This window comes from Gymnoscopelus braueri (assembly GCF_963280865.1).
Source record: "Gymnoscopelus braueri genome assembly, chromosome: 22".
In the NCBI taxonomy this organism is placed as follows: domain Eukaryota; kingdom Metazoa; phylum Chordata; class Actinopteri; order Myctophiformes; family Myctophidae; genus Gymnoscopelus; species Gymnoscopelus braueri.
In genome coordinates, this window is record NC_137624.1 from 21,310,567 (window position 1) to 21,326,052 (window position 15,486).

The window sequence follows — 15,486 nt, forward strand, 5'->3', positions numbered from 1 at the left end:
ATGTCTGGTTTTCTAGTTGAAATATTTACACTGACATGAAGTAACCACTTTTAACCTGCCGTCCCTATTTTGGGCAAACATTTCCAAAACAGATCTCCAAGCTCGCACTGCAACACTTGTGAGCTTGTAGATTGGCTATTTGTCGTACGGCAAAGTAGATACTGTACACATGTAGGGGCTTAAGTGGTTTCATTCCTAACATTGGGATTGGGGTGTTATCCATTGGTCTACAAACGCCTGTCGTCTTGAAAGGAATCCTTTTTTTTTTCAATCACTCAACCACTGCCACCCTGTCTCTCACCCTTTCTCTCCAACCTCTCCCTGTTTATTTCTATCACAATTTACAATTTAGGCATTTAACATTCGCTCTTAATCCAGAGTGATTTACAGAAAGCAAGGTAAACACAAGGTACTAAATCAATATAATATAAAAAAATATAATAATCTGTATATTGAAACTATACACACTATAGCATGTGGAGAAGCATTGTTCATTATAATATATTGTTATTATGGTTGCTTATATCTAAAATTTATATTTTACTATATATTAAATCACTTATAGTAATTATATAATACATTATGATATTTGGCAGCTTGTAAGAGCCTAGCTGTCTCCACTAGGCCTGACAGCTATTGTTTTGGTACAGCCCATCTATGGTTCAGCTCGTCCTTGAAGCAGATACAGTATAGCTATGATGCCTCTGGGCAGAACTACCGTACCACTGACCTGAGTGTTATTGTATTCCTCCCCGTGATATCAGGTACATTAAAGCATAACCATCACCACCTAGAATATTGTCTCGACTGCCGTTGCCTCATCAACTGCTGATTGATCCAGAATTCCAAGACAGATGCCAGGTCAACAAATGAACCTTGCATCTGTCTAATAACATGCAACGTCTAAATTACACGTTTTAACTTTCTCTCTCCCTATTTCTGCCTCCGTGACCCAGGTGGTTTCCTGGTAACCAAGAAGATGTTGGACATGTTCAAACGGCCCACTGATCCTCCTGAGTACAACTACCTCTACTTGCTTCCCACCGGTGTCTTTGTTGGAGGCTACGGCGCTGCTCTGCAGGCTGGATACAACATTGAACAGGTGTGACAGTGGGTTTACTACAATGGGAGCCCTACAGACCTAGGCATTGTTACCAGGAAAATACTGTACTAGTCCAGGGTTTTTTATACCAGGACGCCATTTTACCGGGGGAAATGTTTTGCTGTTTTGGGGGAAATAAAAAAAATAATCATATATTGATAGCCTTGAATTAGGAATATTTAATAGAAAATGCATTTGCAACGCTGCGATTGTTGCTGATACTATCAGTGTAGTTTTAAAAGATACGGAAAAGTGTTTGTGTTTTTACATTTTACATTTGTAAATGGAAGCATGCAGTATATAGCCTGTATATGTACTTCATATGATGACTTATTTCGCCCACTATGGCTCCCCAACTCACAACGCCTGGCGGCTCACTTAGGCACGCATCTCGAGCCTCAAGACCTCTCTGTCGGCGTGCCTGCCTTGTTTTGAACTGATTTTAAAAGTCATGCAATTGTTGTAAAACCTTGCACATACTGTAACAGGACGTTGAGTGAACAAAAACGAGTGCTCCTCTCGAGCTCATCTGTAGTGGGAATCGCTTACATTCGGTCCATTCGCCTGGTGTACACAACCTTGTTTTTACCCTGTTCTTATTTCAATATTATGACTGTGCTATGCTTTTTGTAATCTCGGCATCATTGAAAATGAGGGTCCTGCCCTGAATGTATTTCAGAGAAAATAAATAAAGGTTGGATGAATGAATGAATAAATGAATGTTGGGAATTGCTTACATGCGGTCCATTGACCTGGTGTCATTATAAATCTAGCTGGTAGTTGTAACCTCTGCTCTAAACATCCCTTCTACATATAAATACATACTGGCCTTTCCAGTCAAACCACATGTCTTTCTTTCCTTGTGCTCCTTCTCTTTTTTTTCTCCTTTTACTCATCTAAACTCTTCCTCTGTCTTTTTAGATGATGTACCTTGGTTCAGGTCTGTGCTGTGTGGGAGCCCTGGCTGGCCTGTCCAACCAGAAGACAGCCCGTCTGGGTAATACCCTGGGTATGATGGGCGTGGCAGGGGGCATCGCTGCTACCCTGGGTGCCCTGAAACCCTGTCCTGAGCTCATGGCACAGATGGGTGCCGTCATGGCCGTGGGTGGCACAGCTGGTGAGTGTTTGTGTGTTTTTGTATGTGTCTACTCTCGTGACTGTGTTTGTGACTTTGTTTGTCTCATTTGCCTACATTAATTTGTGTGTGTCTGTGTGTGTGGGCAATATACAAATGTATTGCGAAAATATCATGGTATTATGATGTTTGATGTTATCAAATATCCCAAGCCTCAGAGCCTATGTTGTCTCCTACTTAAACACTTTTAACCTGCCGTCCCTATTTTAGGCGTATCATTATAAGTTAGGGCTTTATTTCAATTAGAAAAAATAGCCACAATATCCAATCTACAAGCTCATAACACGCAAGCTTGTAGATTGGCTATTGTTGCTATTTGTCTTTCAAAAAACTATAGGGTGGTTAAATGCACATGGGTTTTTTGCGTGATGTGTGTTTGTCTGGTCTTAGCTTTGCCATATTGAGCAACACAGGTGTTCTGTGTTCAGAGCCGTTCTGTGATGTTTACATCAAACACAACATGACTAACCTCTGGGCAGATGCTGGAGCTCTGTGGGAATGGTCAGCATCTTGTCTGAGTCATATTCTCTCTCTCATTTCAATTTGAATGCTAATTGTTCCAGTAACAAAGCTTAAACCCAGACTAAACTCTACAATCAGACCAACAGTGCATTTCCAGATGCCCGCGTTAACCTTGCAAGGCCCCCAGCGACTCTCCCCCACACACTCACATACTCCATGCGGACACACACACATACACACACACACACACACACACACACACACACACACACACACACACACACACACACACACACACACACACACACACACTCACACTCACACTCACGCACAGACAACACAAATATACACAGATTGGAGGCCCACTCACAAACATGGAATTCTCCCAAATAGCCCACATCGGCAACACCTGGTTCCGTAGAGCGACCTGTTTCCCAGCACCACATTATGCGTGTGCATGTGGGTGAGTGAATGGTTGTCATTGTATGTGCACACATGTGCACGCAAACCTTTTTCCCCCTTTTTTTCCCTGCTAGGTTTCATCTGAAAAACTGACAATTCCAATAATTCTGCCAAAGATACTTTCAGTTTTGTTGTTCATTGTTATGTGTAGTTGGAATAATTAAATTTATTCTTCCAATTCATAAAATTACTTCCGGCGTATTCCAGGATTTTGTTTTGTTTCTGCTTGCCAGTCTTAATAAAACATGAACAAATATGACATTGTGATAAAATCTCATGTCCCCCACCCTATGTTATTTCCATATTTTCTGATTCTGATGTATACAATATGTGAGTAAATAACTTAATGAATTGTGTGTTATCTTAAAATCCATTATGTGTTTTTAAGACACCAACTACACAATTACTAATACAGTCACTTGTCGGTAAGAGATAGCCACACAGTAGACAGGTTACAAAAAAACTAAAGCAAAAGTAATAAAAGGATATTGGTATCACATGAGCCAAAATAAAAGTCAGATGTTTGTTCTCTTTGTGTGCTTATACCATGCCTCTCTAAATAGTTGTTAACAAATGCAAACCACATTTCTTCATATAGCCATTTGAGTACATCTACAGTAGAGGGTAGCACGGGTCAAAAAAAATTGGACCCGCTCCGAAACTGAGGATAATTCTAAATGTCTCTCTCTCTCACGCATATTTTGATAACAATTCTATATCCGTCCTACTCTCTCTCCAGGCATTGGTATTGCTAAGAAGATACAGATCACAGAACTTCCTCAGTTGGTAGCTGCTTTCCACAGCTTGGTTGGACTGGCTGCCGTGCTAACCTGTGTGGCGGAATACATGATAGAGTACCCCCACTTTGCTACGGACCCTGCTGCTAACCTGACCAAGATAATTGCTTACTTTGGCACTTTCATCGGTGGGGTCACGTTCAGTGGCTCCTTGGTGGCGTATGGCAAACTGCAAGGTGAGTGCCTGTGGAAAGGTGTTTGTGCACACAAGTCATGCACAGCTAAACACGCAGCTGTAGACCAGATCAGTGGTTCTCAACCTGTGGGTCGGGACCCCCTGGGGGGTCCCCACATGTTTGTTTTTGTTTTGTTTTTGGGGGGGTACCCAGATGACGGTTAAGTGACAATTTAAGGACTTTTAAGACCGTTTAAATACTTAAAAAAATGTATAAATCAAAAGTAATCAACAAACTATACTATAAAAACTGGTCAAACTTGTCAAAATGGTCAAATAATATAAGAAAGAGGCTCACAACACGAGGCATTGTGAGCTTGGGCTATTTTCACGATATTTATCTGTGGAGCCGAGTCAAACATTTTTTTTTGCCTCAACTCCTACAATTCCAAGTGCTTGTCAGGGTGGGGGGTCCCCAGTTCACCACTGGACTAGAGAACTTAGAAGATTTTTTTTATCAGGGGGACCTTGTGACCGGAAGGTTGCCGGATAAATCCCCTGGACCCCGACGGGAGAAATTGGTACACAGCTCACAGTAACCACTGTGATAAAGTGTTCAAGGCTGATTCTAATTGAACATGGGTTTTGAGGAAACCTCACCTGCAATTCATTACAACACAAGGGCAAACCACATTGTGGAGCAAATGGTAGTGGCCGTTATTACAGTAATGGAGAACAGAAGATTTGTCGTATAATTCCGATAAACAAGTTTTGAAATGTGCCGTTTCATTCTACACTACGCTTGAAAATGAGCAGTTTCATTCTACAGTACGATTGAACCACTTTAAATTTTGGGCATGTCATTTTGGTCACAGTTTTTTTTCCCAATTTGTTTTATTTTCGCTATTTGTCATACGATGAAATGTATAGAGCTACAGTTACAGTGGTTAGTTACAGTTCAAAGTACAACTTCAGATATGTTTTGAGCTAGTGTCAGTGGGTAAACATTAAAGGCTTTACACCTGTTATTATTATGGTTGGGGGTTTTCAGAACCCGGGTTTAGGATTCAGTGTCTGCCATTTTTTCTCTTTTTTTGTACATCCTCACGGTTTTTCTTATTTTCCTGTCTTGGCCCTCTCCTTGGTTGTTTGTTTCTGCAGGCTCTCTGAGCAGCTCTCCCTTGCACCTGCCTGGACGTCACATTCTGAACGCTAGTCTGATGGCAGCCAGTGTTGGAGGGATTATTCCATACATGTTGGATCCCAGTTACACCATGGGCATCACCTGCCTTGGATCAGTCTCTGCCCTCTCCGCTGTCATGGTATAAAACATGAGTGTGTGTGTGTCCGCATGAATTAAAGTTTGCCACGGCTGATTTCAGTCATTTGGATTCCATAGAAGCCAGCATGTCTTCTATGGAAGCATGGTGCACAGCGAATCTACAAGCTCTCACGCATTGAGAGCTTGTAGATAGGCTTTTTTCGGTTATTATTTTAAGAATTTTTAGTGGTCAAACTAGCAATATGTTCAGAAGCATTTTCCATCAAATCTAAATAGTCTTGGATATGTCATACTTTTGTATAAAATGTTAAAGCCTCAGTCTGTGACTTCTTCACCTGGTTGGCAGTATGTAGAACAGCAGGAACAGTATTACTAAAACATCATAATGTTACATATTTTGTGTTAATTGTTTAGGAATCAGCACTAGTGCGGGGGGCTCCTTTTCATACTGTTTCACAAATCACACCACAGTATGACTTTGCCATACAAACATTTTCAGCCGTGAGATTTTATTTTGCTTTAATCCATGAGTCTGTGTATGTGTGCGTGGTTCAAGTGCACAAGGGGTGAGGCTCAATGTGACTTGCAGGGAGTTGGTGAGTGTTTTGTCTGTGAGTGAGTGAGTGATCGAGCGTACACGCCGCATGTATGTGTGTGAGGATAGCTGGACAGTTGAGGTCCTGGTTAAGAGTTCAACAGTCTTATTGTTAGCACCAATTCAACACAAAGTGCTTCTGGGAAGTACGGAAATAGAAATCATTACAAAGAATTAATTCAGACCTTTTTCCTTCTTCCTCCCCTTCACTGCTTTGGCGCCGACTGAAGTTTGTATTGGCTTAAAGACACCCAGCGATGTAACTTTTATATGTGCTGAAAGGCATAAGGTATAACACTATTGTTACTGAACTTGGTTAGAACGGGTAAAAGTGCAGAGAAGTTGGAACTGTAGCATCCCTATTCTGGGGGGAACATTAGTCAAAAATTGCCAATCTACAATCTCACAACGCGCTGCGAGCTTGTAGATTGCCTAAAAAAGAGGGGACCATGTACAGAGTCATCCCCGGTCAACTAAGTATTGATTTACTAAGTAGGCCTATAGAGCAGAGGTTTTCAACTGATTATGAAACAGGGACCACCACCCTGACTGAGAATCAACCTGGGGACCACTGTTGTGTTGGAAGGGGGGATATGGGCGTGGTGTTGGAAGGGGGGATATGGGCGTGGTGTAGGGGAAAAAGCTTGAAATGAAATATTGACTGTTAAGGGCTTAATTTAATTTGTTAATTCGAGGTGAATTAAATCAAGCCCTTAACAGTCATTATTTAACTGAGATATGCTATTGGTCCAGAGCTCAAAAAAGATTGAGAACCACTGATCTATTCCTTTCCCATGGTTGCCCTTATTCTGTTCTCTTAACCTTCCATATTAAACTCATGTTAACTGATTCATTGCAACATATGTATTAGCAAGCAGACACATGCGATTGATTATGGGAACATTTCCTAATAATGGTGACTCTGTGGTACAATTTCCCTTGAGATTCTAATCTTCCAATTTCTGTGGAAGTTCTTGACATCCGACTACGTCACCAGGTAATTTACTGTTTCTCAACTAGTGGACGATAAAATAAAATAAAATACAAATCTTCACTTTCCTACATTTAGTCAGGGACCACATGCAATACCTTCACGGACCACCAGTGGTCCACGGACCACCAGTTGAAAACCCATGCTATAGAGGGTTTAACCACTCTATAGGTCCCTCAGGGCTATTTTCTGCGACAGCTTTCCCCACAATACGGATGCTGGGGTTTAAGTGGTTAATACTAACAGTGAGGTGGAGGAAAGAGAAGAGAAAAATTAAAGAAGGTGGAAGATACTTGGTGTAAGAGAGTGGGGAAAATTGTGAGACAGAAGCAAGGCAGCTATAAAAGTTAATGAAGGTGAAGTGTTGATAAAACTCTGACTCAGACGTAAAAGAATGGACTAATAGGATTTCCAGGAAGCGAGAGCAGCCCCGGAAGTCATTCAGTTTCAGTAAGAACGTCTGGCAGACACAGTGAAACTGCCCGGTTCATACTCTGCCCGGTACATACGCACACCTGAGTGAGACAGACATGACTTGTGCTGAACCTTTTTTAAAGGATGTTTTTCATGCTGTTGTCCAGATGGTACTAGAAATTATCTTGATCTTTGGGATACAGGCTAAGTTTTGAACGTAACGTTGTGCAGCAAATGGTTTGTTCATTTGTTCAGCAGTATTTCATGAATGGAAATTGTGCAACAGATTCTATGGATGGAAAATTAAGAAACATTTTTAGTGTTCTGTTTCTCAGGCATGGCGCATCAGAGCTTGAGTGTATTGTTCTGTAGATGTGTTTTACATCTTATTTGCATTTCTTTGCACTATAGTGCATTGGTTCTCAAAATGGGGTCTGGGGACCCCCAGGGGTACTTGAGGGGGTTCCAGGGGGTCCCCAGCTAAATGATGGACAGGAACCAAATGGACCCTTATGGGTCTGTAACTCTGAGAGTGTACAAATGGAACCAAATGGAAATTAACGTTGATTTTACAATATGAATTGGGGTCCCAGAGGTATAAATGCCATTAAATGGGGGTCTGTAGCCTAATGCATGTTAAACTGGGGGTCCTTGAAATTAAAATGGTTGAGAATCACTGCTAGAGAGCCGTAAAAAGCTTCTCTTATTGGGGTCCCTGGCTTATCTTTTCAAATGGGGGTCCGCGGTCTAATAAGTGTCAATTTGGGGGTCCTTGACATGAAAAAGTTTGAGAACCACTGCTATAGTGCACAATAAATACTGTGTAATTGTCTGCATTTAGGAAAATGCTACTATCTAAAGGCATTTTGTTTTGGTCAACCATAATAATAATGCACACAGAAATAATCAACTAGAATAATTTTGTGTGTGTGTGTGTGTGTGTGTGCGCGCATACACTGTTAAAATCGATTGGTTTCACAGGCAGTTTGCCAATACCCAAGCCTTACTCTCAATGGAAAACACAAGTGGAGGCGCATACTGCTTACCCTACAAGCAAATGTTAACAAAAGAGAAAGGAAAGAGGGGGAGTAAAAGAAAGAAGGGGTAGAATGAGGAAGAGATGGGGGAGATAAAGGAGGGAAAAAAAAGATGAGTGAAATATGACTGGGCTGCTTGGTGTTAGAGACTGTGTGGTTCCAGTTATCCCGTTTTCAAAACGACCAGCTCACATGCACAGGGATATTACATGGGTATTTTATTACATTTTCATTTTAGTTCAGGTTATTTGTTATTTAGTTTAGATGAATGTTTTCGATAGCTGACCAGTCTTAGAAGTGCAGTATTGCATAGCCACGTGTGCGAGCCGAGTATGTGTGTGTGCTTGGTGTGTGTCAGGCCGCACAAACAAGATGCTGCATTGCACTAGCCTCTAAAGCCCGGTTTATACTTGGTTGTGCGATGGTGTCGCGTGCCGAACTTAGCCGATCCATAAGCTCACAACGTTGTGAGCTTATCGATCGGCTATTTTCGGCCTGTGATGCTGTTGTACAACGGAGCATAAATTAGGCATCGCTCTGTCTTCTTCTTAATAACGGAAGATGGTGAAGAGCGAAAACTTCAGTAAAGCCAGGAAATTCAAACTTTTTTTGAAAAGGCAAAATTTGGAAGGAGGAACGGGTCTTGAGTTGAGTGAAGTGAACCTCAACATGGAAGTCACAGCTGTTTCAGAAGCCGACATAGTTAATGGATCTATGACAACTTGTGCTGTTGATGCCAGAGGTGAAGGGTGATGCTTTGCGAGTTCCCCTGAGACCTTCGCCATTGTAAAACCAGTGACAGACTCCCTCTTTGATGGACGACCCAAGTTGTTGCACGATCCAGCAGCCTAATTGTACGGGAGTGGCTGGGTTTGCAGAAGTTATGGGACGGCTCCCACATTCACACAACTAAAAGGAAATTAAGACATACAAGGACATAAAACTACAATTTCTAGGGTCATCGAAATTGGTATTTTCCACCTGGTATACTAAGGTTGTTATTGTGCAAGGTGACCCATCATACAGTGCTCTATCTGAGAATTATGGGAACGTTTATTTTTATTTTTTTAAGGTAAAACTGCAAAGCCTCGCTGCTGTGACCCCTGCTGTTGTCGGCCGATGGTCGCCATGGTGTATTTTAATGCGAGACCTGATATTCTTCAAGCCTTGTCCTTCTTGGTTTGTTTGATCAAGTGTATCATGACTTAATGGGAAGTATCTGGCTCTGCTTAGCCTTACTCCCTTTGTGTGTGTGTGTGTGTGTGTGTGTGTGTGTGTGTGTGTGTGTGTGTGTGTGTGTGTGTGTGTGTGTGTGTGTGTGTGTGTGTGTGTGTGTGTGTGTGTGTGTGTGTGTGTGTGTGTGTGTGGGTGAGTATGTGTACTTGTGTGCACGGCACGCTGCACATTGGACTGTAACAGTGCCATGAGCTCATGACACCGATCCTCTGCTTTTCTTCACGGTGTTCTAGTCAACTGAGGTCTAATCAGTGGGACGTGAGCCTAGCTCGATCCGTCCATCCACAATTGAGGTCTAACGATGCCTAAACACTGGCTAATATGCGTTCATCTGATATGGCATACAAGACCAGGGCACGTGTTCAGAAGGTCAGCAGAGGGCAGACATGTGCGAGTGTGGTTTTTAAATGCAAGTAATGCATACCTACATGTGTGTGTGTGGAATTGTACTAGGATATTAAAGATGGGTAATCCAGTGGGCCAATATTGGCATTGGAACATCTTAACATGTTCCATTCTTAAGTCATACTGTATTTAACACCTGTCCTTTTAAAGGGATAGTTCACCCAAAAAATTAGGAGACACAAAGGAGACTCTTAACCCATTAAAACTGGGAAAGCATCCATGTAATTTCAGATATTAGCTACATATAGCACTCAAAGTGTGGCTATTCAAAAATAGCAGATCTTGTATATCTGCTATTTAACGCGAACATTACAATACATATAATTTTGGGGGTCCTTGACATGAAAAAGTTTGAGCACCACTGATATAGCAACATTATTTTTTTTAGTTAGTATTTAGAAGACATTTTTAGAATCTTACTGGGTCAACTGATTTCCCCCCCTGTTCCTCTTGTGTTCCTAAAGGGAGTGACCCTGACGGCGGCCATTGGAGGAGCTGACATGCCGGTGGTCATCACAGTGCTCAACAGTTACTCCGGCTGGGCGCTGTGTGCAGAGGGCTTCCTGCTCAGCAACAACCTGCTCACCGTTGTGGGCGCTTTGATCGGATCCTCCGGAGCCATCCTCTCCTACATTATGTGTGTGGTGAGTCCAGCAGCATTTCTTTTTTAATTATTAGTATTAGTATCATTACAATAAAAATAGATAATAATAATTGAGTATGCCCGACATCAGTGCTTCCCAAACAGTGGGTCGGGACACATTTTGTGGGTTTTGAGTAAATGTCCCCCTTTTTTGTTTCTTTAAAAAAAATATTATTTCAAAAGAATTTCAAAAATAAAAACGTAAAGACATTCCATAAATTCCACAAATGTAACTTTTAAGAATGCGTTGCGGAGCATTCTTGTAGATCGGCTATTTTCACCAGTTTGGGTCCCAGGGAGACACATTTCTCTTTAAGGTCTCAAGCTAAAAGTTTGGGAACCACTGCTCTACATCAAACATAGCTTAACACTTGTTTGTCAGGACAACACAGTGGAGTGCAGGAACAAGTAAAAACCACACCTGTTCAAAAATATTTTACATAACAGAAATGGTTGATTGGTAAAACATTTTTTTTATTTAAACTGTATTTCACTCCAGTGTTTCATTGTTGAGTTTCAGCACCATTTCCCAGAATTCTAACTACAGTTCCTCTCCTGTCCACTAGGAGGGACCCTAACTGTACCATCATACCAGTGCAACTCCAAATTAGAGAGAAACATGTCACTGATGCGTTTATTTGTTCTTTTCTTTTCCTTTTTATTTGGAGTATTTCCCCCTTTCTAATGTTGTCAGCGTGCCACTTTTTTTTATGGATTCCCAAGAAACGGATTAGTAAAATAAAAGGAAAAGCCATAATCACAACAATGAATCCTCTGTCTGTCCTTCTCCCCAATCAGGGGTATCATTTGGGTCCCAGGGGATGGCAATTTCCACCCCCTAGAGTTCACATTTAACCACAAGTTCATTTCTTTTATGCATATTCTCTACACCTCTACAATAATCAGATTCTTAGATTGGCATTGAGTCATCTACATGGGATACATGTTATAAGAAAAGTTTTCTTGTCGTTTTGTGGTCTGCAACCATACAATTCATTAGCCACTTTCAACCTGCTGTCCTTGTTTTGGGCATGTCGTTTATAGGTGAACAAACATTTTCTTTTTTACATTTTCCAATACAGAGCTTGTAGATCTGCTATTTCCGCTATTTTTCAAATCGGATTTAAGTGGTTAACCTTTTTTTTCTCCTCTGCTTCTCCCCATATCAGGCCATGAATCGCTCACTGGCCAATGTGATCTTGGGTGGCTACGGCACTACCTCCACCGGTACTGGTAAACCCATGGAGATCGTTGGCAGCGTGACAGAGGTCAACGTGGACCAGACGGTCGAAATGATCAAAGATGCCCAGAGTGTTATCATCGTCCCAGGTAACGCACACAAACGTGCACACACACAGATACCACGTCTTGAGTCACTCACACACACATCTTGAGTCACTGTTATATACACAGACATGAACAAGCTTATGTGTGCGTGCGCGTATGTGTTTCTGATTCAACTGGTATTACACACACCTACATTTTGAACAAAGTCATACCTACCCAAGGGCACTGGGCAGGTTAAAGGTAGGGTACAGTAAGTGATATTTTCTGGTTAAAACAAAAAGTATTTTGTTAAAAGGTTAAAGCACTATATTCTGATAGTAATCATTGCTATAGAGTGTTTTTTCAGTAACAGATGTCTCCCTGTCTCTCCAGCTCTTTAATAAACAGAAAATACATTTTTCGGTAGGTGTCAAAATCTCAGCCAATCAGGAGAAAGTACCCATTTTTAAGCTTAATTTGTATAGTGTTCCAGTTCCAATTTTGTCTGCTCATTTCTTAGTGTCATCACTTCCAATTTCACTTGTTTAATCTCTATCCTGATTGTGTTCTCTATCCTGATTGGATAAAATTGGAAATGAAACTGAAACTGAAACGAAAATGCATTTTCTGTTTAATAAAGAGGTGGAGAGACAAGGAGACTCCTAATACTGAACAAACACTCTATAGCAATGAGTACTATCAGAATATAGAGCTATTTAACACTTATTTTAACCAATGCAAATCACTTACCCTACCTTTAATCTACATTCTACGCACGCACACATGCGTGCGCACACGCACGCACCAGAGGTCTTGCATGTAAGTTGAAAAGCACTGACTTTATGTCACATCTTTTCAGTGTTACTTAAGTGTGTTCTGTTTATTTAACCTTGGGTTGACCCCTGTTACATCACCATCTGGCTAGGCTAATTAGCTAGCACTGGTGTAGAGGCGGCAGTCATACACAAACATGAGGCTCTGCAGACCTGTGTGGTCCTCAGCCCACAGCCAGCAGACATTCTACAGTATCTTATATATGCAAGGTCAAGCCAAAACTAGAAAGAAGGGGTTATTTTGTTGAATATATGGGTGGCATTGGGTCATTTTTCTTTTCTTTTTTCTGAGTCGATCGGAGCCTTCATCCATCAACAAGAATCGTAAATGTTCATAGTTTTATTGTGTAGAAACTATAGAAACGTAAAAAACGTAAAAGTTACGGTACAAAGTAAGGAACATATTCATATTATTTAGTCCTTAAATAATAATAAAATAATATGTTATATGATCTATAATAATAACAAAGTAAAATAAGTATAAAAAAAACGAAATATTAAATAGAATCCCAAGAGAACAATACTAGATATGCATTAAAATCGTACTTCTGATTTTAAAGGAAATGATTGAAAGACAAATAAAATGGGCGGAAGGTAAAAACGTATAAAAGCGTCTCCTAAAAAAATGGTGTTGTGTTTTTGTTGGACCGGGCTCTCTCAGTCCTATGGGACCTAAGAGCCAGGGCTGCACAATTAAAAGAAAACAACCAAAAATCTTGATTTTACACTGCACAATTATTATATCTCCTCACTATTACAAAGGAGTTATTAAGCAAAACATTGTACAATCCCGCTGTCCTTCAGTCGGGTTCAATAAAATCACAGAGGCCATTACATACAGAACCATTATATGGTTATATAGGTTTACACCAAAACTCATCATTACCACTAATTGTGATTACAGTGCTGTAAAAATAATGAGGATAAGCCTTGAACTTAAACCATAATCATAATCAATCAGCCCTTCTAAAAGCAGATCATGTTGGCTCTCTATAAATTAAGCTTTATACAGCGGGTTTGATGCTGCCTTGGTCAAAATTGCATAATGGAATGGCTCGTTAAACTATTGGAGAAAATAAAAAAGTATATAGACTAAAGTCACTTTAAATTGGTTCACTTACAGTATTGAAGTAATACTTGAAAACCCTAGAAGCAGTGGGAACCTTATACTTATGTTGGATGTTGCTGTTTATATTTTGAACCACTTGCCAGCTGTTCAATGCCACTTCAATAGAAAGCCTGCATGGTGTTGAATATATTCATAAGACGGATGACAAGTGCAATTCCATGTTCGAATATGATAAAACATCGTATAAATGGTATTTTCCTAACCCTGCACCTAATATCACATTCCTAACGCATACCAGGCAGCCCGGGTATATCCGTTCTCTGACGCACTAGCCAGTAGTAGGTTAGCATTGTTACGAAACCCAGCCTTTCAATCACTCCCCTTGTTTCCATTTTGACCATTCTGCCTAATTGGAGCCGTCACAGTCACTTTGCTTGATTGACATCTGTGGAAACAGTTAAGACGTTGCCTGATAAACACAACCGCTTTCCTGGCCTAGTCTGGCCCGTCGCTGCTTTGTCTGGGTCCGCTTGTTTTCCTTAGAGGAGAAACACTTGCTCCAGAGAGAAAACGGTTGGAAGCAAAAGAAAGGAATCACAGGATTGGGACGTTGGAAAAGTGAAAACCATTAAATTGTTGAGCTGGACTGCAGACAGTCAGCCCTGCTGCCCACTGAGTTTGAAACCTTGTCGTCTGATTGGTTGTTGTGACAAGGCACAACATATGATTGGCTGTTGTGACAAGGCCAGTAAACATAAGTGTGTGTGTGTGTGTGTGTGTGTGTGTGTGTGTGTGTGTGTGTGTGTGTGTGTGTGTGTGAGAGAGTGATATACATCATGAGCCATTTACTGATGCTCAAAAATGCTTTACCGTAGCATTTCCCCAATTTTAAGCTTACAGGATGAAACGTTTAAGAAAAGTGGGAATGGAATAATACTACACTGTTGAAGAATTATAGTCTACACTCTACAGTATGTTTTGTTGTCTACCTGATGTGCTTCTCAAAATGACCCTCTGGGATTTATCATTCTGCTGAGTGTTTTCTATGATGCCACCTCTCTCAAGGGCATTGGGAAGCTTTTTACTGTATTGGTTTAGCCCGCTGTGTCAGAGAGGTTATGGAAATAAGTGAAATTGCGGTACATGCTCACATTACACACATGCATGCACACATACTGTACATACAAATGTGTCGTGTTATCGAGAGTACTTTCCTATTTGCTGTTCAGTGTAATCACTATCGGCCAACGTTAACTTTGTTTGTGACATCAGACCAGAACTCAATCAGAGAGAGGGAGAGCTTGAACAGTGAAATATTTCCAGAAATTGCGATGTGAATGGAGCCAATCAAGGACTCTATAGTCAAGTGATCAAGACGGATCCGTCCGATTTTTCATATTCCATCCTGATTGGCCAATTCCGAACATTGCTGGCCCACAATAACCTACCTGACCTGGCGGGGACCTTTCTAGTTACAATATAGATTAAATAAAAAGTGAGAAACAGTAGTTACATTTCACCAGATATGTAGTTTTTAACATCAGTAGCTCTATTTGGAAATAATTGTCTCAAGTGGCTCTTTCCTTACACTCACTCATTTTAAGGTTACTTCCACATAAACAATTACACTCACACATATTTT

At 40.9% G+C, this 15,486-nt stretch overlaps 2 protein-coding genes across 4 annotated transcripts in view; one reads left to right on the forward strand and one right to left on the reverse strand.

Moving 5' to 3' along the window:
- LOC308078664 (ATP synthase subunit e, mitochondrial-like) overlaps positions 1 to 15,486 on the reverse strand; it is a 245,969-nt gene that overhangs the window by 70,577 nt on the left and 159,906 nt on the right. The window lies entirely within an intron of this gene.
- Positions 1 to 15,486, forward strand: part of nnt (nicotinamide nucleotide transhydrogenase) — a gene marked incomplete at its 3' end in the record, with an annotated part of 55,486 nt that overhangs the window by 23,158 nt on the left and 16,842 nt on the right. For all 3 annotated transcript variants that reach the window (XM_080420435.1, XM_080420437.1, XM_080420436.1), the window contains exons 13-18: positions 957 to 1,102; positions 2,024 to 2,219; positions 3,901 to 4,134; positions 5,235 to 5,395; positions 10,498 to 10,677; positions 11,846 to 12,005. In XM_080420435.1, the coding sequence (XP_080276561.1) occupies positions 957 to 1,102; positions 2,024 to 2,219; positions 3,901 to 4,134; positions 5,235 to 5,395; positions 10,498 to 10,677; positions 11,846 to 12,005 (1,077 nt within the window). The remainder of the gene's footprint in view (positions 1 to 956; positions 1,103 to 2,023; positions 2,220 to 3,900; positions 4,135 to 5,234; positions 5,396 to 10,497; positions 10,678 to 11,845; positions 12,006 to 15,486) is intronic.